The sequence below is a fragment of the Poeciliopsis prolifica genome, unplaced genomic scaffold (genome assembly GCF_027474105.1).
Source record: "Poeciliopsis prolifica strain line A6 unplaced genomic scaffold, Auburn_PproV2 SCAFFOLD001, whole genome shotgun sequence".
Taxonomy (NCBI): domain Eukaryota; kingdom Metazoa; phylum Chordata; class Actinopteri; order Cyprinodontiformes; family Poeciliidae; genus Poeciliopsis; species Poeciliopsis prolifica.
The window spans coordinates 24,043,052-24,064,540 of NW_026562376.1; the positions used below are offsets into that span (position 1 = coordinate 24,043,052).

At 38.9% G+C, this 21,489-nt stretch overlaps 2 protein-coding genes across 5 annotated transcripts; one reads left to right on the forward strand and one right to left on the reverse strand.

Annotated features, from left to right (window-relative positions):
- Window positions 1–931: 931 nt before the first annotated feature.
- Window positions 932–7,785, forward strand: rlbp1b (retinaldehyde binding protein 1b). Its single transcript, XM_055027711.1, has 8 exons — window positions 932–986; window positions 1,409–1,455; window positions 3,572–3,700; window positions 4,610–4,814; window positions 5,440–5,618; window positions 6,136–6,294; window positions 6,378–6,488; window positions 7,041–7,785. Exons 2-8 carry the CDS (start codon window positions 1,444–1,446, stop codon window positions 7,167–7,169), a joined length of 924 nt encoding a protein of 307 aa, XP_054883686.1. The 5' UTR covers window positions 932–986; window positions 1,409–1,443; the 3' UTR covers window positions 7,170–7,785.
- abhd2b (abhydrolase domain containing 2, acylglycerol lipase b) lies at window positions 7,777–20,139 on the reverse strand. 4 transcript variants are annotated; one of them, XM_055027702.1, is made up of 13 exons: window positions 20,014–20,139; window positions 19,743–19,925; window positions 19,537–19,645; window positions 19,420–19,444; window positions 16,858–17,085; window positions 16,604–16,779; window positions 15,135–15,302; window positions 14,798–14,981; window positions 14,231–14,323; window positions 13,981–14,082; window positions 13,829–13,898; window positions 13,551–13,635; window positions 7,777–9,593 (listed from the first exon to the last, which is right to left on the reverse strand). In XM_055027702.1, exons 5-13 carry the CDS (start codon window positions 17,067–17,069, stop codon window positions 9,409–9,411), a joined length of 1,275 nt encoding a protein of 424 aa, XP_054883677.1. In that variant the 5' UTR covers window positions 17,070–17,085; window positions 19,420–19,444; window positions 19,537–19,645; window positions 19,743–19,925; window positions 20,014–20,139; the 3' UTR covers window positions 7,777–9,408. The 4 variants fall into 4 exon arrangements, with proteins under 4 accessions (XP_054883677.1, XP_054883679.1, XP_054883678.1 ...); XM_055027704.1 differs by lacking the exon at window positions 19,537–19,645; XM_055027703.1 differs by having other exon boundaries at window positions 19,743–20,139.
- Between the last annotated feature and the right edge of the window lie 1,350 nt (window positions 20,140–21,489).

Here is a 21,489-nt window from a genome sequence, read left to right on the forward strand (position 1 = left end):
ATTGTTTGTCAAATCCTTCTGATTTGGCCCCTCGAGCCGATTTAGCAGATTACTGGCTGGGTGCCTGCATGGACCAGCGGAACTGCCGGTGAGAAATTCACCCCAAAAGCAGTAAAATCTCATATTTTCTCATTCATTTTTGAGAACTGTAACGTAATGTTGGGGTTTGTTTTGAATCCATGTTTGGAGAACTGTGAGCTGAAATAGGAAATAAAATGCTGCCATATAATCGCACACCGCTGAATATGTGACCAGTTTTGTGGTCACAAAAAAATTAAATTCCATCAACAACGCTGTGTGGAAGAAAACAAACATTGTGAACACAACATCCCCAGACTGAAACATGGTGGCGGCAGCATCATCATGTAGGGATGTTTTGCTTCCCCTAGGAAACTTTGGCCTATAACCTTTCAGAGTAGCGATGAAGCTTCATGGAGCTCAACGCAAAGAAAATCCTTTTCCTGGAGGAAAACCTGCAAAACACTTGAGACAATAAGGAGGATTGAAAATGAGTTGCTGCGTAACGTTCCTGAAATGTGCTGCACAGACAACGCTCACCACTTCTCGTGGGTCATTCAAAGTACAAACGTTTGAAGTTGCAGCATGACGTTTGAAAGAATCTTAGACGGTTTTCCTAAATGTGAGGCAGATCGACAGAGACTCCACTTGTTGGGTCACTTGTCGCGTTTTGAGTCCTTCTGGAATCTGATCGGATCCTGAAGTTTGTTCCAAACATTGCGTCACCAGAAAACGTGCACCGGGTTTCCTTTCCTCAACAGGAGCTCCTCCGCCCACCTTCCCACACGCCTGCCGCCACTTTCACGCTGATTGAATGGAGAGAAGAAGAAAAAAAAAAAAAACTAAAATCTGATGGTCGTAATCTGGTGTGACGCCACTAATCCCAGGACTACAAAATCCCAGGTCCTTCCACCTCTGGGCCACACGGACGGGTCCGCTCTCCGCCTTCTCCTCCAGGTCTGCATCAGGTAAGCTTCCTCTCAGCATCATCTTCCTGCTGCTGTAGATGTCAGGCAGACATAAAAACCGTTCCCTTCAATCTTTCAATTCCAGAGAAAAGTGTTTTTCATCTTGTTGGAAAGGCTTCATCGGCAGTTTGCAGTCTTTTCGATTTCAAATCACTTGCAAAAATAGTTTTCAAGCTTTTGATAAACACAGGACTGAGATGCTGGCAAACCAAAAGCAACTATATTTATGTCCACTGAGTTCAGCATTGAAATAAAAAGGCCTGAAACCTCCTGACAAATCCTCCAGTAACAGGCGAGAGCCAAAAATAGCTCAGTCAGGTTTACCCTGAGAGGACAGAATAAAGGGGATTAATACGGAAGCACAAAGTGTTAATTGTTCTCTCATTTACAGGAATTCACAAAATCCCTGTTTTTTTTTGCAGAACGCGTAAAGAAGCCGATCGGAAGAGCAGGAAGCATGGCTGTAGTCGTAAGTATTTTCTCACATTTACTCTGTTAAAGCTGCTTTTGAAGCTTTTTTTTTTTTTTTTAAATAACTGAAGGCGTTGAATTTGGTCAAATGGAAAATATTAAACTAATATTAAATAGTTTTTACTCGCTCGACGTCTGAAGACGATCATTGTCGCGATTTGCTTCAGCTTCGCCATCCGCCACGGCGTTCCTCTTCGCCTGCGAGTCAAAAACAAAAACAACTCAAAAACCTCAGCATCCACATTGAGATCGGCCAGGATATTTACTAATGAAAGCTGGTTGGCTCGATTCTCGTGCCTTTTGTGACGTCACTTCCGCCAAAACAAACACAGGCGTTTCAGTTGGGTTTTTTTTTCTTCAGCGAAAAAAATGGTCATATCCTGCAACTGGAAAACCACGCTTCATCAAAAAGATGTGTTGTTACTCTGAGTGCACATTTGTTCGAGAAAGAAACTGTGTGGCGTCTTTAAAATCTGGGATCAAACTTAAAGGAGGGAAGAAGAGAACAACCGCCACCAGCAGCTCTGGTAGCCTGAGCTGCTATTCTGGCTTCCTGGTTCACACATCGTCCTCAGTGTGTATTTACAGGCTTTTCTGGACTCATGTGAGCAAGATTAATAAAAATCACGCACACACACACACACACTGATGCCTATTGATTATGGTCCAATAACACTGAAGAACAGGCTTTTCCTCCCCATGTGGATTAGATGTCTAAAGCTCAAAGAGCTCATGTGACAGAATTATATCGACATAAGCGTTCGCCTTTATCCAGAGCTCTGCACTGAGTGAAGGGTTCATTTGAGGTCTTTAAGGATGCTTTTGAAGAAGTGTTGTCAAGTGTGAGTCATCATACAAAGAAGAACTTCAGTGAATTTCAAATACACAGAATTTGTTACCAAATCCACACCAGGTCAGAATTATACGGACAAGCTCAGATATGTTACATCTCAACAAACATCTAGGAAGATGGCATATTAGGGCATGTTGTACATTTAAAAAAAAAAGTAAATTCCCACCAAAAAAACTCAAAATTTTGAAATTAATCTCAGAAAAAAACTTCAAGAGTCAAGCGAGTTTCCAGTTGTTTCTTAGAAAATATTCAATTTTTGGCTGAAATTTACTATCCATCTACAGTGGCACTAGTGCAGTGAACCCTCGTTATTCGTGGGGCCAAATCCGAGAAGTACTAACCTTTATTTTTTTATTGTATTTTTTTTACAATTATGACAAATGAAATACTCTATAATGCATTGAAACCAAACAATTAAACCTTTTTACAGGCCCAAGCATTTGTTTAACAAATAAATGTACTGTGTAAACGTTTTTTTTTTTTTGTTTTTTTTTTTACAAATAACTACTGTACTGCAAAATAATCATTTTAATCATCGATACGACCTGAAGGCTTCAAATGACAGAGATCAGCACCGCGACCCGAATCGATTAATCAGAACAGAAGAAAATGAAAAATGATCATTAAAACAGAGACTCTCCCCTGCAGCCTGACCGTTTAGCCAATCAGGACGCAGAACACAAAGCATCGAGCGCGTGAAAGGTGAACCGCGTTACCGCGAGACTTCACTGGGCTCCAATCGAGAACCGGTTGCTAGGAGATATGGCGCGTCGGACATAACTTTGATTTAGAGAATATCCAAGATGGCGTCGCAGCAAAAGCCCTCCAAGGCATGGTTACGTTACAAAAAACAAACAAAAAAGACGATTGTAGGCCCGGTTGCAACGTGGGCAAAGCTTTGATAACAACATAAGAAAGAAATGCCTCCATTTCCACCTCATTCACCTTTAGAAACATGAGCACAGTGGGGTGCTGCATTCAGGTCTCTAACCTGAATCCAAAATGCAGGGACTTCCATTTACAGGCCGAATCCACTTAGAAAACCAGAATCCCCAACTGAGTGCGGTGAAACCACAAGCTACTTGCTGAAAAGCATTCAAACCAAACACTAACAGGAGCGTGACAATTACTTACCACCATAAAAAGTGTCTTCTGTGCAGTAGACAAATTAGCATTTGACTGGATGCGGCAATAAGTGTTTATTTAAACTGCTCTGTTTAAAGGGGACAAACTGACCGAGCGACTCCCTCTTTCTCCTCAGAGTGGAACCTACCGCATGGTGTCAGAGGAGGAGCAGGCGCTCAGGGCCAAGCTGGAGCATCTCACCGTCAAGGACCACGGCCCCGTGTTTGGACCCTGCGCCAGCCTGCCAGACCACACCAGGCAGAAGGTATCCAGATCTGCCCTGTTGCTTCAATCCCTGTTCAACTCAACAGCTGAGCCACATCTTTACCTAATCGCTGAAAGGAAAATGCTCCTAAACAGGGCTACCGCTGGTTTCACCAACTCCAATTTAAGACTTTTTAAGGCCACTATGAGTTAAATTTAAGACTCGCAACACCACAGAAAACAAAATAAATAATATATTGCAGACGTTGGCAACAGAAGTGAGCCAATGGTTTAGACGAACATTGTCCACCCAACTGATGGTAAATTTTCACTTACCAATGATTGGATTGAGAACACTAGCTAGCTTTAGCATCTAGCTACCAGTACCTGGAGTCATCTTAAGTCAAAGAACAAAGTTAAAATATCAGTTTTGCATAATGGTAAAGTCCTGCAAAAAGACAACTTTGCAGGACTTTACCTGCAAAGTTCCCTTTGCAGGTAAAGTCCTGCTTCTAAATTGCTTCTTGTAGAACATACAATTCCTGCCAAATCAAAATTTAACACCAATTTATTTTAAACCCAATGAAATTAAGACAATTTAAGGCCTTAATTTTAGTTATGTAAATGTAAGACTTTTTAAGGATGCACAGGCACCCTGTTAAGTGTAATTTACAGAATATTAGTCCAAGTTTAAGTCAAATCCAACCCATTTATTATAATTTTGTCTTGTAGCTAAATAGAACAAACAACAAAACAACATAGCACTTCTTCCAATAACTCTTACAGTTCTGAACTTTTATAGGACCCTCTGGTCTGATGGATTACAGCTGCAGTATCATTTTTAAAACACTGATTATTAAAAAAAAATAATAATAAAATAAACCAACCAAGTCACTTCTGTTTCCCCTGATGTGTTTAAACTAATCTAAGTGAACTGTTAGCTAAATGTCAGGTTTGGCTCCCCCTGCAGGCCAAAGATGAGCTGAACGAGACAGATGAGAAGCGTGTGTCAGCAGCGAAGGAGCTCCGAGCCATCATTAAGGAGAAGGCGGAGGCCGGAGATGACCTGGCCAAGGGGGTGCAGGACACCTTTGGGGAGAAACCAGACAGTCTGCTGGTCCGCTTTATCCGCGCCAGGAAGTACGACGTGCCCAGAGCCTTTGACCTCATGAAGGGTCAGTCAAAACAACGAGCTGAAAGGCGCTTCATTTGATTTACCGATACGAGCGCCACCGTTAGCCACTTCAATTTGAAGATGCTCTCCATCTTTCAACATGGCCACCACTTTTGAGCAATTTAAATCAGTTATTGCTGTAAAATGTTCCCCCTTTTCATGACTTGGGCGAGCTTTATGTCACCTTGTATGTTTTCTACTCATCCTATCCATACAACTTTAAATAATATGCGGCAAAGTCAGATGTCAGAACTGAAGTTTCTCCGTTACAACCATTATGAAAAATGTCCACCAGAAAAAGGAGACACAGAATCAGTGAAATAGATCAGATTTTTTTATGGTTCCAAATATATTAGGTTATGATTTGACTCCAAATACAAATAAATATAGCTGGTGATTTTAGAGCAAAAATAAATCTTCCACGACACGCATGGTGGCCATTTTGAAAAAGTCCAAAAAAATATTCCATAAAATTTTCTGCTATACTCTACATATAAGAGCATTTTTAATCACATGAAACAAATCCATTTCATTCTCCAAACATAAATTGAGACAAGATACTTTCTAGTTCATTGTCAAAGATCCAACAGGGCCTGACTGACCTTTCCCCTTGGCTCTTTGTTCAGGATATGTCCGCTTCCGGAAGGATTACCCTGAGCTCTTTGAGAACCTGACCCCAGAGGCCGTGCGCAGCACCATCGAGGCCGGCTACCCCGGCATCCTCCATAGCAGAGACAAATACGGACGTGTGGTTCTGCTCTTCAACATCGAGAACTGGGACTACGAGGAGATCACCTTTGACGAGGTGGAACCCTGAAAGGACTAGTCAGGAGAAGCGTAGCTCAGAGATTTTGAAGGTTTCACCAGCTCAAATTTAAGGCTTTTTAAGACCAATATGAATTAAATTTAACACCTGTACCACAACATAAATGTACACTACAAAACTGCACATTTTATATAGGAGAGCCAAGACAAATTACAACAAATGATTGCATCTATCACTTACCCTTGATGGATGCAAGAAAGCAAGCTAGCTGGCCAGGGAATATTAGCAGCTAGTTAGCAGTAGCTTCAAACATACTCAAACGTTTGCCAGTCAGAAAAGTCCAGCGAGAAAAATAATTAGAATAATCCTGCCACAAAAAAAAAATGAAATGAAATTTACGGCCTGTGATTAATGTTTGTTTTTCAGAAAGACTTTAAGACATTTTAAGGCCTTCACTTCAGATGCATTAATCTAAGAGTTTTTAAGGATGCATGGATACCATGATGACTGGGAGCAGATTTGATGAGGCTTTCATGACATTCTCTCGTGCGTTCAGATTCTGCGTGCCTACTGCGTGATCCTGGAGAAGCTGCTGGAGAACGAGGAGACTCAGATCAACGGCTTCTGCATCATTGAAAACTTTAAGGGCTTCACCATGCAGCAAGCGTCAGGAATCAAACCTACCGAGCTCAAGAAGATGGTGGACATGTTGCAGGTAGGGCTGTAGGCCAGCTTTCCTTTCGCCCAACTCTTTAAGGATCGGGTCGCCTCACCGTGTTGCTCTTGGCTTCCCACCAGGACTCCTTCCCGGCCCGTTTCAAGGCCGTGCACTTCATCCACCAGCCATGGTACTTCACCACCACCTACAATGTGGTGAAACCCCTCATGAAGAGTAAGCTGCTAGAGAGAGTAAGTCACAACCTTCCAACAACTCTGTCTTTGCAGTGTTGCAAAAACTCATGCATGTGTTTTGGTCTATTTTCTAGTCCAAATATCTTAATGGATTGAAATAAGGCAAAACTAACTTTGAAGGAACTTTTCAATAAGATAGGAACTTGTTTTAAGTCGGCGATTCCTTAATATTGAGGAAAATATAAAATATAATCCACTGGCAGATTACTATACCATAGCAAGACATGTTTCCCATGTAAAAAGGAAACAATCTTCCAGTGGAACCAGTACATTTTTCTTTATCAATATTATGAAAATATTTACTTAAAGCTAGCTCTTGTGTCTTGCTGAAAAGTTACTGATGAGTAAATATTGTCTTATATCAAATGTGCTACTATATTTTCTATAGATTAGCTTCTAAATTATGTGCAGAGGCTCCAAGAGCGGTTTCATATTGATCAGAGATGCTTAAATGCTAGAAACATCTTTTTCTCCACCATATGACGTTAATTTCACCATGTGAGTGAATTCCTGCACAAACGTCCCTGACGGCTGCTCTGTTTGCTGTAGGTGTTCGTCCATGGAGACGAGCTGGAAAACTACTACAAGGAGTTTGACCCCGAAATTCTTCCCTCTGAGTTTGACGGAAAAGGTTCTAAGTACGACGGCAAGGCCACGGCGAACAAGCTGTTCGACTAGTCGTCATAGAAAGCTGTCGCCCAGCAGTCTGACAGCTGAAATGCAGTGAAAAAAAAAACATGTAACAGAATAATCCAGCTGTGTGGATGTAGGCAGAATAGTTATGAATGAAACATAGGAGAGCGTGAGAAAGGCTGAAGAAGAGTCCGTTTTCCAGATGTTCTGACAAAACCCAGTCCTGCAGGAAGGGGGCGGTACTGAGCTGAAACCTTAGCTTTCTACAGTCTCTAACTCATAAATTTTGAGCAGAAATTACAATTTTTTTTGTTATAAATCTTTTACCCAAAACATAGAAATGTAAATTCACACGGAAACCTGATTGGAATATTTCTTTCTGCTTTAAAAGAGAAACTGTTGTCCACTTCCCATTGATTTTCCAACTCAACATTTTTGAAGCTGAAAAAGAAAGTCCCATCAGGGATGATATTTCAAACACCATGAATTGGATTTCAGGAGTTTCAATGTTGTTTTATACACCAGATGAGACTTAAAGTATGACATGTCTGTCAATTCTTTCTTTAGATTCACTTTCAGAATAAAACCAAGTTTTACTCGGCATGCCACCTTGTACACCAACAATGTCAATAAATGTACAATAAACTGTATATAAATATAACTTTTGGTCATTTTATTAAGAACTGTTGAGAACAAATCATGAATGATGAGATCCATAAAGCAGAGGGTTGATTAAACCTTTTTGTAACAGACCCGGAGAGATTCATGTTTAACAAAGAAAAGAAACAAAAATGATTATTGATCAACAATAGAGGCATAAAAAAACTGAATCATCTTCTGACTTTCAGTAACGCCTACCTCTTCATTTGAACAGTATATAAAATCTACAATTGCACAGAATAATAAAAATTTCTTAAAGGAACATCAGATTTTTTTTTTTTGAAAGGGGTTCTGTGAGATTATAAGCAGTTAATATTTTACCTGTGGTTTAAAGCTTTCCAGTGGAACCAGATCTGTATTTATCTGGCATAAATACAGATGAATAGGTTCTGGAGGCTAACACGTCTTCAGACAAAAAGGTGGTCGAGGTGGTTATTTTGAAAAGCACTTTATGAACCTTAAGTCTGTCTTCAGCTGCATTTGGCAGAAGCTAAAGATTGTTTAAATGGAAAACGGAAAGAGGGGATGGTGCCTCACTGATTATCCTCTTCAGTGAAATATGCTCAACAGATCATGTGAGACAGAAACGGTGAGAACGTTTTATTTGTTGGGATTTATATCTGACTGGAAGCGCTACATGTTTCGCTCGGTGTTGCAGTAGACTTATCTACCTCAGGTAAGATATCAACTACTCATAGCTCTTTTTTTAAGTACACTTCAACAGAAGTGTACTTAAAAAAAATTCAGGACAGCATAGTGAACAATTGAGTAAAAAAAAAAAAAAAAACTACATAAAAAACATTTTCCAAATTCAAATCTTGCCTGTTTCCTACACAATGTTGTTGTGAGAAATTAAGCAACTTTATGCTTTTGTTTCAAGTATTTTTAGCTAATGAGGGGAATGCTAAGCTAACCAGATTGAAAATAAACCTCCAAAACTATTTCAATCTTGCATTTACCTCTAATCCAAAACACTCCCTAAGCCACATATCTTGTACTTGCAGCTTTTAATGGAGCTGTAAGAGGCCAGAAAACAAAAACAACAACTCACAGGGTCGACTGCATCGTTTTGTAGGATTAAATTGAAAACCATAGTTAAATAAATTAAGGCATTCTTGGAATGGTGCAAACTGTGCAGTGTCTGTGTTGCCATGCAAAAAACATGTTGGTTTAAAGTGCTCGTATAGTATAGTACAGTCAGGATGTCCTAATGATCACAACAATTCAGGTATAAACATTTCTTTTAATGTTTTTTTTAAGTGTTCTGAGTAGCTGATATGTTTAGTCATTTTAAGGAAATTATGACATCTGAAAAAAAGTGTAAACAATAAAACCAGTCCTGGTGGTTCTAATCGGAAACAAACAAGTTTTCCAACAGGAACGAACGTTGGTCTTGATTTCTAAAAGGACTTTTTTATGTAAAACTTCACTGAATTTTATGCGGTTTTAAATACAAATATATTAGCATTCGTTAGTCTGTCTGATCAAGTGTTTTTATTGGCGTTAGTAACGAATAATTCGCTGATGCTCTGCAGAGTACCTAAACTGACCCAGCAGATTCGAAGGCCTCGGGACGACCGTGCTGCTGGTCAAGTTTTTGCGTGTCGGCGTCACCCACCGAGGTTCAGTTTGAGTTTCCGCTCCCCTGGCAGGCCTGCTGCTTCTTCTCCCAGTGGCAGATAGCATCTGTGTACTCCACTATGACCTTGTCCATCCAGGTGAGGGGCTGTGGGAAAAGAACAGCCCCCTCAAAGAAGCCCATGTGGCCCCCGTGCTCAGTCAGGGCAAACATCACGTTGGGCATTTTCTCTAATGTACAAAACACAGAAAGAGAGAGAGGAAGGTCAAATCTCACACACAGTTCTGGTAGGATTGCTTACGTCCACTTATTAAGGTCATGAATGTCAGATTCATTTTGTGTTTTATAAATAATTATAGAACTTGGAATTTTAGATTTTTCTTTAATTATGTATTTTCTTGGCACAAGGTGTCATTTTATAGCATAATCAACTAACTATGGTAACTTCAGTTGTTTAAAATATGTATGCATATTTGTATTGTATATCAGACATTACTAAATGAAATCTGACTCATAGTTTTAATGCCTTGAAATTTGGCCTCTGTACCTTTAAATAAAAAACTGCTCTTTTTGAAGCTCTGCCTTCAGGAAGTCATGACAACATGGCTCCTCTATTAACCCTTTAACGACATGTTGTCTCTTATGAAAGATAAAGTGGTACAAAAATTTAACATTACTGCTTCGCCTGATTTATTTTTAATTATGAGCATAAAGTTATATTAAAAGAATACAGTCAAAACATTACCAGAACAAAGTCGTATTCTGCCAATATTCTGATTATATTCTTGTAATTAAACAACTTCAATACTGAATTGTACAACTCACAGAAGGGTTGATTGAAATGTAAAAAAAAAAAAAAAAAACATTTCTAAAAGATATTTTCTGTCTTTAGAAATGTCTTTTTTTTTTAGAAAATAAATGTTCAAATTGTTAGAAAACTTTGAACACCCCAGGCTCATTTTGGACCACTGGTACCTTCAACTTCCATCTGCCATTCACAGTTCAACTAAGGTCTAACATGACATCATAAACAATAATAAAAGTTTAACACAGTAATTTGATCTGCTGCTAATGGAAACTAGGTATTAAGGCATCTCCAGTCTTACTTTAAGAAATGCATAAAACCAATGCTAGAGTAACCCAACCCTTCCAAACTTTCCTACTGTCTTATTAAATTAGCAAGAGGCTTTTGGACACGCCTAGCAAATACAAAGTGTCCTGTTGGAGTCTTATTTCAGCTGGCCAAGCCCGTTTTGCTTCTTACAATGTAACCTCTGTGATAAATAAATAAATAGGGCATAACATGATGAAAACAAAACTTACATCAAACTGGCTGCTAATTTTAAAACAAAAAGGCTAAATATTATTGAAGTTGTGCGATTCAAACTATAGTTTTTAAATCTATTTTTGAATCAGGTTATGTGAATCTTATAGTAGCAATATACTATATTCCTTAAAGTTCGCTTCTAACAGGAAGTGACAATTTCCTCTAAAAAATAATAAAACAATGGTTAACAGAGTATTAATTTCAAAATGCAAAAAGACAAGAAAAAGAAGAAAAGGAGCATTTTGTTAGCCAGAAAAATGTATGATTTTTCCCCCCATGTTTCCACTCCTATTTTGTCGCTGAGATTAGAAGATCTTGCCTTCAAACTAATCTTTAGCTCCAACCACAGATTCATGTCAGGCTGGGCCGCTTCACAAGTTAAGAGTATTATCAATTCGAACAAACATGTTGGTAAACATAAATAAAGCTCTCAATCTAAATCTCTCAGGGTATGATTAATTGTGGCCTAAACGGTATATGCCATGTTATTGTTACAGCAAGTGGGAGTAATGCTGAAGGAAGGAAAGCTTAAGTAATAAGAACCCAGATACCTGATAAATATAGCAATTTCATAAGGGAGTAATGAAAAATGTTTGGTTTGTTGCAAGGTATGCCAGTATTCATTTAATCAGAGATTGGGTCGCAGAGGCAGTAGTCCAACTTAATAACGATCTAATGAAATTGAGAAAAAAAAAATCACATCATCTGCAAAAGGTGACAATCTGAGGCCACCAAGACAGACTTTCTCAACACCTAAAAACTCTGTCCAAGAACATAAAATTGATCACAAAGGGCAAAGAGTCCAACTCTCACTACAGGCAATACAGACCAAATTCTGACGGGTTGTACAGGATCCTAACGGCCCACATCAAAGGGTCTGGTACCACATGTTCCAGTACTGTAGTCCTTTTATGAACAAATCTGGTCTTTCTTCCAAACCTTTGGCCTGTACTCTATATTTTCTGTGACAATTAAAGCCTTTGACAAAGACAATAAATTTGACTTGATAGCACCATAGAGAAGACCAGCCATTGTCCCTTGAGGTACACTGCCCTGTAAGTGTTTTCCTGCTTCTGCAAACCTGATTCCAATTGATAGGCAATTAACAAGCTTTTTGCTGAAGTGCATTCCTTTGAATTAGGTGCTTTAAAGCAGGGAAACAACTAAAACATCCAATGTGCCCGGTGGAACAGGGTTGCCATTGAAAATGCCACGCTTCAAGAAAATAACTTGAAGAGTTATTTAATGGTTATTTACCAGTAAAGTTCAAAAACAGGATGAGTGATTACATAAACACGACTAACTGAATGACAGTGCACTGTATTTTTCATGACTGCCATGCTTACAATTCTCAGTAAATGCTCTTTCTGGCCTTTGTTGTCTAACTTTGGTTTTCTGGATAAGCGTTTCTAAGCATGTCATTAAAGCTGCCTCCGTCTTGTCTGACCAACAATAAATAATTAAGGTTCCCAACCTTTCAGAGTGGATGAAGGGCATGGTTAAACGTACCGCTGAAGTAAGCAGCGACTGAATCCAGTTTCTGTACAGAAGAAAACCACGAGCTCTTTGCCCTTCTATTACTCTAAACACCTCGGGTTGATTTCCTGTTTACTTTCACATTTGATCTCCAGTTTTCTGAAGAACATTCTGTAAAAACCAAACATCTTTTGCCATCCAACTTCATGGATCTTGAGTTATTTTGCAAAGAAAAGTGGCAACAAGCTCAGGATAATCAATAACTTTGAAGAATCTAAATTAAAGACTTTATATGCAATTTAATATTCAATATTTTTTAATTTGAATCGAACTGAATTAGATGTTCAAAACTGATACTAACATAAATGTGACTAATACATGATGTTGGAGCATTGTAGATCCAGAACGCTTAAGAAAACTCCAGATAACAAAGGACCTATACCGAAGAGCTCACGTCTTCGTCTAAAACAGATGAAGTTTAGAATTTCACTCCTCGCTGTCAAACTTATGACACACTTATGATTTAGCCGCACGTGGCAGCCACTGCATGTCAATTTCTGATACAAGACAAGGCAGTACACGCCGGCCGGGGAGACACGCACAGACCCACACAGTGCTCTATATATAATCCAGCAGCCAAGGTGGATCACATGTCTCTGAAAAATTCAACAAGACTCCCTCGGCAGAGCAGCGTTAAGGAGAACAATGCGGCAAAACTTTACCAACATTTAAGATAATATGATGTGTGTCCAATGGCAAAGTAAGAACTTTTGCTTACAAAAGACAGTTTTGTAATTTCTTGGAGAGTTGAGCAAAAAAAGACCAAGTTCCAGCAAAAGATCTGAAATTTTATCAATTGGAGGAAATTCAGGCTGTATTTTTTACTTGGCAGTTAAAAAAAACATTAAATGCTAAGTAACCGGTGGCGTGACCTTTTCTGTTTTATCTATTGTCTTCACTCCAAGCCAGTGTTAGTTTTTTTGTTTTAAAGCAGTTATGAGGCACGGTGGCAAAACCCGAAGCTGCTGCTGCACAAATTACTCAACGGGTTGTTGCTAGGTAATCAAAGCCTGAGTGAGTGAGCTGATGCCACCAACCTTCGTTAGCTCATTGTGACTTGTGTAGCTAAAGCTTTTCCTCTATCAACATGCCCCAGAATGCCATGCGGTTCTGGACCGGAGTTCAGTGAAATCACTGAACTTTCTATCGGACAAATTTTCTATTGATATTGATGACGTTTCTATTGTCATACATTGCTATTCATGTTTTGCCCAGACTGTGGAATACCAAATAAGAGGAAGATCAAAGTCTATGCTTTTTGTGTCCTATGCACCCTCATCTGCATAGGAACCACATGAAGGTTTGTTTTGAATTTACCACTAACCTGCAAGCCTGTAGGGTATAGCCAGAAGTGACCGATGAACTAGTGGATCGTCAGAGGAGTTGACCAGGAGGAGCGGCACAGATACCTGAAGGCAAGTTTCATGCTCGGTTTACTCCTGCTAGCTTAGTTTTAGTAGCATTCATTCAAACATTTATCCTGCAGAAACCAAATCAGACATGTGTCTCTAACAACTCTATAATAGTTAATCAACAGGAACAAATGTTCAAAAGCACTGATGGCATACAGTAGAGGTTTTACTACAGACATTTTAGACTCACGTTGTGGATGTAGTGCACACAGCTCTCCTTCTCGTAATACTCCCTTAAGGAGTTGTAGCCGTGGAATTTTCTGAAGTGTGATGACAGCAGAGACAAAGCGTTTGGAACAGATCTGCATCCGTGTTGACTTTTTAATCCCAACAACATTTCACCTCATGATGTTGTCATCTATCTGCATCAGAGACGTGGCTGTGCACAGTTTGTTGAGGTCTGTGTCTCCAATGTTGCTAGAGGTCATGTTCAACAAGCTCCCCCTGGGAACCGAGATCAGCGTAGAGATAACTTAGAGCATTAAGCCAACTAAATAACATCAGCGACCACATTAACACATCTCAATCTTTTCACATCTAGATGGAAGGCATAATAGCTTCCGATTAGGTGATAATCTGAAATGTGTCTGACCTGTGTGACAGGATGAGCTTCTTCATGTTGCCTGCCAGCACAAAGTTATAAAACCTTCGACACTGATCCCACTGGAGGAATGTTTCCTGAGCCCTAAAGACACAGAAGACACATGATACTACACCGCATGAGGGAAATTCCTTCTTACAGTGGCTTGCCCTTAAAACTTTCTCACGTTTTGTCACGTTACAACCACAGACGACCAAGTTCATTACAGTTAATTAAAAATAATGAAATAACAAACCTGAAGTTGAGAAAACATTTCAACTGAAGTAAATACAAATGGTAAACTGGAACTATATTGTATGTTTATAAAACTAACTAAAACATACGGAAATTGTAAATATAACATCCTTCGTTTTGTGTTTAGGAATCTATTTATTAGCCTGATGTGAAATGAGGTGACTTGAGCATCTTTAGTTGAGAATTCATTACCCTAAAAACTAAGAAAAACTAACTGAATTAGGCAAAAAGTCACGATGAAAATAAAAGTAAACTATAACATAAAGCCCAAAACTAAGATGAACCGGCAAAAATATTATTGTGATGCGAGTCCTGTTGACCGACCTGAGGACGCTGTATCCCTGGCAGACGCTGACGCAGCACAGCACCTTCTCCTGGTTGGATCGATTTTCTCCCAGGAACTTACACGCTATGTTCCCACCCAGACTAAAGCCCACCACCACCAGCTGCGTTTGGGGGAAAGCGCGCTTGATGTAGGCCACCATGGCCCCGAACTCCCAAGTGCACCCTGAATATATATTACAAAAACAAACAAACAAAAAAAACATGCTTTTCTGAATGCATGGCACGTTTTACATTAGAACGTGTAAACCCACTGGGAATGAATCTGTTTCTCTAGTGCAATCGCCTTGCAGTGCAGTATGTTGCCAGCCCTACTTACCGTAGGTAAACATGCGCGGCGAGGTGAGCTCCATGTCAGGAAGAGCTCCCAGATGGTTAAGGACGGCGCAGCGGTAACCCTGCCGCTGGGAGTAATCCACAAAGGTTCGAATGTAGTTCTTCTCGCTATGGTTACCAATCCCAGGGCAGATTACCATGGTAACATCGTCTGACATGCAAACAAAGAAAGCGAGTGAAAACATCTAACTGGAGTCATGAGTGTCAAAGTGAACAGCGTGCGTGTGAGTTGATGAATCCTCCCCTCATGGGAGTTCAGCAGAGTTGATCCCACTCATGCATTCTTTTAGCCAGACGTGCAAACCGGGGAGGCAAAAGTCGGGACTCAAAAGAGAAAACACTGATTGCTGGAAAAGTCTTTCAGAAACTTACAGAAATGACTTGTCTGCTTTAAAAAGTTGTACAAGAAAACAAGAAGTTAGCAGTCGTCCATACTTTTAAACATCTCTGAAAAAATACTTCCGACAGTCAGTGGGGGATTTTTGATATGTGCTGTATGGGCAGCTGCCCAGGGGGGCATAAGACAGGCGAGGACCACTCAAAAATTAGAAAACAAAATATATCTTATCTGTCAGTTGTCCCCTGAACGTGATACTGATTGTATGTGTCTGTACAATCAGATGCATACAATCATCGTATGCATGATTGTATGCACATGGAACCGTAGTATTCCACTACCACGGTTTTAGTGGTGGAATAAGTTCAACTTCTTTGTTAAATTACCTCCTTTTTGCTACAAATCAGATAATTGTTTGTATTTTAATTGGTATCTATGCAGCAGGAGGGGCTTTCTGCAAGAACCTGGACTGTCGTTAGTTATAAAAACTAGTTATAAAAGTGTGATTCATGTTGATGTTCTTATTTTACATTTGAGCCATTGCAGATATATTTGTATATAAAAGATTTTTGCACCAAAAATCTCCGAGAAATTTTTAGATTAACCTTATACATTTTCAAGAGAAAAATTGAACGTTTCTAAATTTTAAAAGTTTAAAATTTGCTCAAGAAAATCACAAAAATTTTGAGATTAATCTCAGAAATGTTCCATAAACACACTTAGAAATATCTGATCTTAAAAAGTTTAACTGAGATCTCAGAAATTTCCTTGAAAAAACATGGAAAGCTCTCCGTTTCCAAAGTAAAATATGTTTCCCTTTAGAAAGATTTCTGAGTTTGAAAAGTTAACATTTTCCTTTTTGAAATTCTAATATTTTTGTTTCCAATATTTTTCTAGATTTCTGAAATCAGTCTCTAAATTTCTGAGTTTTTTGACCAAGGTTTATCACTTCTATTGTTTTCTATAGACCTAATACATCATCAGGCGCAGTTCTTCGGAATCGCTCAGTTTTTTCTGTTTGTCTAATGAGGTGTGTTCAGTGAGAAACATCCTCCTTTAGAAACGCATACTTCGTCTGCAGACTCGCTAATCACTGAAGTCATTTTGCTACCGACCTCCTGTGCTGTGCTTTCCTAGAGCTTCAAAGAGGTCAAAGGTGGCTGTGGCTCCATCCTGCATTGGGAGGAATTTGCGAAGCCCGCAGGGTGTTGGAGTGTTGATGCGCCCCATCTTGCCGTACAGAGCCGTCTGGAGGTGACCGCTCTTTCCCCAAAGCAAAGGAGGAATGTACCTGAAGAGAGTCATAAGCTCTACATTATAAAAATCATCCAGGTTAGCAACTAAATCTGAAAATCTCTCTAAAACTCACTGTTTGGACAGCATTGGGCAGGACTTGAGCAGGTAGCGGCAGAGCAGCGTGTCCTGGCTGATGACCTGCGGGGCCGCGGTCGGGCTTGTCAGGTTGAGACAGCGCACGACGACGTAGAGGACGGCGGCCACCGCAGCCAGCTTCATGCCGTCAAACATTGCCGGCAGCTCAGAGCCAAAGGTCTGCATGTCGCTGTCTTCCAGGATCACCATTGTGAGAATTTTAGACCTGCAGGTTGAGCATAAAATTGAAAAAAATTTAGAAAACACGTAGAAGTGTGTAGATTTCTTGAACTTTGACCTAGCAATTAAATGTAAAGTTTACTTATCTCTTACACCTGAGACCTTCAGAGAAAATCCACATTTATGCAAACATTACACTCCACTTACTAAAACTGGACTCGATACAAGATTTTCATCTGTGAAAAATTATGAAAACTTAATATTCTTTTCCTGCCACCTCACCATTAACCCTGTTCTGACGACACATAAAATAGTAATAAAATACACTGGAGACTCTAATTACACTCAAAGAATAAGGATGTTATTACAAGAGCAAGTTAGCATATTCCTAGAAGAAATAGACATAGATATTTAGACATATCTATGTCAGAAATCTAAAGAAAAATTCAAAGATTTTTGTTTCTTTCCTCAACATTCACTTAAAAGGCTTCGGACAAAATTTTAGATTTTAAGCGAAAATGTTGAGTTTGTTTTTTGGACACTTTTATGTCAATTTCTTGGGTTCAAAACATGTGATACATAGAAAAATAGCAAAAGTATCAATAACATGTTTTTTTTTTTTGTCTGAAAATGACAAACACAAGGGAAAGGTGCTTTGGAGAAAACAAACAAATCCGTTTTTGAGAAATGCTGATACATTTTTTGGTTTAACAAAAAATGTTAAACCAAAAACATTGGTTTTTGGCTACTGACGTTACTCTTTTAGAAAGAGTAACACTAGCTACTCTGTGGAAAATAGTGTTCACAAACATTGTAGAATACAATGGTAAACAACCAACTATTTAAAAGCATCTGTTATTAACAATGATATTTCTCATTGACTCATAGTGCTGCTTTTGAGATTGAGCTAATACAGCTCAATCATCCCTGTATCAGATTGAGCTGCAGTCCAGTTGTAACCATATTTTTTTGACGGGCTGTTTTTGATCCAAAAAAGGTTTTTGAGTGTCTTTTATGAGTAATCAAAAGCAACAGAAGCCTACGCTAACAGGTCAGTGTTTCAAACCTAAAAAAAAAGATGATCAGCATTTTGTAGTGATTAAAAAAGAATAAAAGCCTGCACACCCCTGGTGAAATGTATGAGATGTAAAAAATAAACAAGACTTTCATTGAAATATGTTACATATCTCACAATTCCACAACAAAATGTACAAACTGTTACAACATATTTTTTAAAAAATAACAAAATGAAACCGGTCAGGGAGAAACAACGATCACTGTCAGGAATTTCTGATTGATACAGACTGGTTTCTACAGGTTACAGCGACATTCTGTATTCTGCAACACAAAAGCTTTTTCTTCACAAGAAAACATCCAGACATGGCTAAAATCACATAATGATGACAGCATAATGCTTAACTAGAACTTAGGAACACCTCTAATTAATTTCCAAGCAGTTTTGGCCTTAAATTTTCAGAAGGTTTCTAGAGATTTGAAGATGAATGAGTTAATTAAAAAAAAAATTTAACTCATGAGTTGATGTCGGAAGTCAAAAATAAAGAAAAGAATGGATTCACTAGAGAAAACTCAAAGTTTTGGAAAAGTCTGGGATGCCAACAGACTTTTTACAAAAGAAAGCTTAATGCTGAATTTGAATGAAAATGTACTTTAACAAAGCATACACATATCTTTTTTATTCATTTGTTTTTTTTTGTTGTTTCTTTTTCTTTCTTTTTTTAAAGATTTTGCATTAGAACAAATCTGCCTATTTTCAGCTGAAAAATGTAATGAAATTATTTATTTTGGTTTCATTTCTTTACATCTTTACATGAGTTTTTTTTTTTACAAGAAACTCATGCCCGCAGACTATTACATCTATTTTATATACAAAGTGTATTAAACAGGAGTGTACTGACAACACAAACTGCCTCCAAATCTAACCCAGTCAGTGCAGTGATTCTACCATTTAAAGCATTACTTTTTTAATACATCAGCAAATATATGTAGCATAAATATGATTTGTTATCAAAATTTCTGGAGGTTTTCTTCTATTTAATTTATAAACTGGTGACTCCCAGAGAAGTCCCGACTCTTATTTTGAGAACCACTGGCTCAGCGTTACAACTTCAGCTCCATATAAATAAATAAGCTTCGCCTAATTAGCTTAACAATGGTTATTATCCTTCTGGTAATTATGGACGATTTAACCAGGGAACAGCTCGCTCGTTTGTCCTTTCATAACTTCAGTACAGCTCTAAAGACATTTCTCGCCATATAATTACAAATTATGTGCATTTCGTGTTTCTTTAGTCCGTAAATAACTAACGACGAAGTTCGCGCGAAGGAGTTAAAAAACTGTGAAGCAAGACTTTTGACTCACCTTTCTGTCTGAGCTGGGATTTTACCTGGCAGCCAGGGAAAACACAAAATACAGAGAACTTTAGATAGTGATACACTAAAAAAAAAACAAACAAACGAAAACAAAACGTTTACTGACAAGAGAAAACAGAAATTCTCCCAGGAGTTCCGTCCAGAAAGCCCGGCAGCCTCAACAGGTTTCTGGCTCTCCGTCCGTCTTTGGCTCCAGGTGAAACTCAGGACAGAAACTGTGTTTCCAAGAATCCCAAAAGCCGACGCTGGCGTCAAAAATTTCGAAACCTAGTAGTTTTCCAAAGTTCAGAAAACGGACACTTCCGGACTTACCATGGCGTTTCAGAGTCTGTCGGAGTTGTAGCTTGAGTCACCGACTCGCTAGCAGCTCCGTCTCCACTTCTCACCGCGGAGAAACTGACCAGCAGAGTCGCGAGCTCAAGTTGCCTTCAGACTCCCTCCATAAAGCTCCGACGTTACGCTTTTGGTCCTCTCACAACACTGGAGACGCGATTTCTACAACACATTTAGTAGGATTTAAACACGTTGCTCCACTCGCTCTCGAGTAACGTAGGTGTTATGAGTTTACTCGTCCCTTCCGTACCAGGTAAATGTCCGATTTCTGTGGAGTGAGTTAGCTGTCCCCCTGATAAAACAACACGTCCAACAACCCCAAAAGGCACCACAGCAGACAGCAATACTTCCTACTGAACCGTACTTCAATTTACAGTAACTTCCCTTCCCAGAGTCACTGGTCAGACACACGCCACATGACCGCTCAACACTAATGTCACAAATATGTGCACTAATGACAGAACATACTTACATAATCCTTCTGAATAACACTCGACTTCCAGCGTGTTAAGTTTGTGACAGAAGTTCACAAACTAAAAACGTATAGTAGATTCCATTAAAAGTACAAATAAAAGCTCTAAGTGGATTAAATCTGAGTGATCGGATCCATGAAAAGTTGCAAAGACTTTGAATATGCAATCCGCGGTGAAAACAAAAGCCAAAACTTGATGAAAGTCAGAGAGTAACAGCAAAACAGTCACATCGTTATGTAGTATAAATCTCTGCAGACCAACTTAGACCAAATGGGTTAGGCTCAATTCTAAGTGTCCTATTTCACATTGTTTAAACTATTCTACATTTTTACCATATGATAATAATATAACATAAGCAGAGTATTTTGTTAAATTCAAAAATAGAAACGTTGCACACATTTAGCTGGGGATGAAGGATGCCCAAGTCACAACTGTGACGTTTAACTTGTTCATTTTTTTTAAATAGATAATATTTTTACAATAGATATAAATGAAAACAATTATCTCAGGTTCTGAATGCCAAAATCTCAGGGTGTTGAAATGTGTTGTGGCAACACAAAATGACAACATATTTTCAATTTTAAATGACATATTTATGTATTATAAATAAATTACAAATGTCTGAATATTACTGCTTCAAAATATGGGTAACGTATAAAGCAGCGCTGTTGAAACAACTGAACAATAAAACTTTAGGAATCTGAAATCCCCAAGTTTGAAGTATTCCTAGCCAAAATGTTACTTTTCAACCCTTAATTAAAAACCCCCAAGACAATATTATGAATTCTATCTCTTTACCTGCACAACAATAAATAAAACATGTCATATTTTACGTTTCGCTTATCGTTTGCAGACGTATAACTTTTTGGCATCTCTGATTGATGCCCTCCTCACCATCCAGCCTGGCTCAAGTCGTGCTATTGAAGTGGCTGCTCACACCTGGTGGTGTGGGGGCCCACATCTGGGGCCCACATTAGCCCCACACCTGGGCCCACATGTATGAGTGCACATACAAACATGGGTTTTGGTGCACTGACACAAACCCTCGTCAGTGCGCCAGTGGTTAATCTCGTCCTGTTGATGGTTGCTGTCACTGTCGAGGAAATCTAAAATATCAAACTTGTCACCTTGTTTACTGTAAATTTTGTGTTTATCGCTTGATGTTACTTTCAAATAGTTTAAATAATATGTCAAATATTTTCCATTTAGATTTTCACTCATGCAAGATTAAAATCAATAGCCATGATAACACT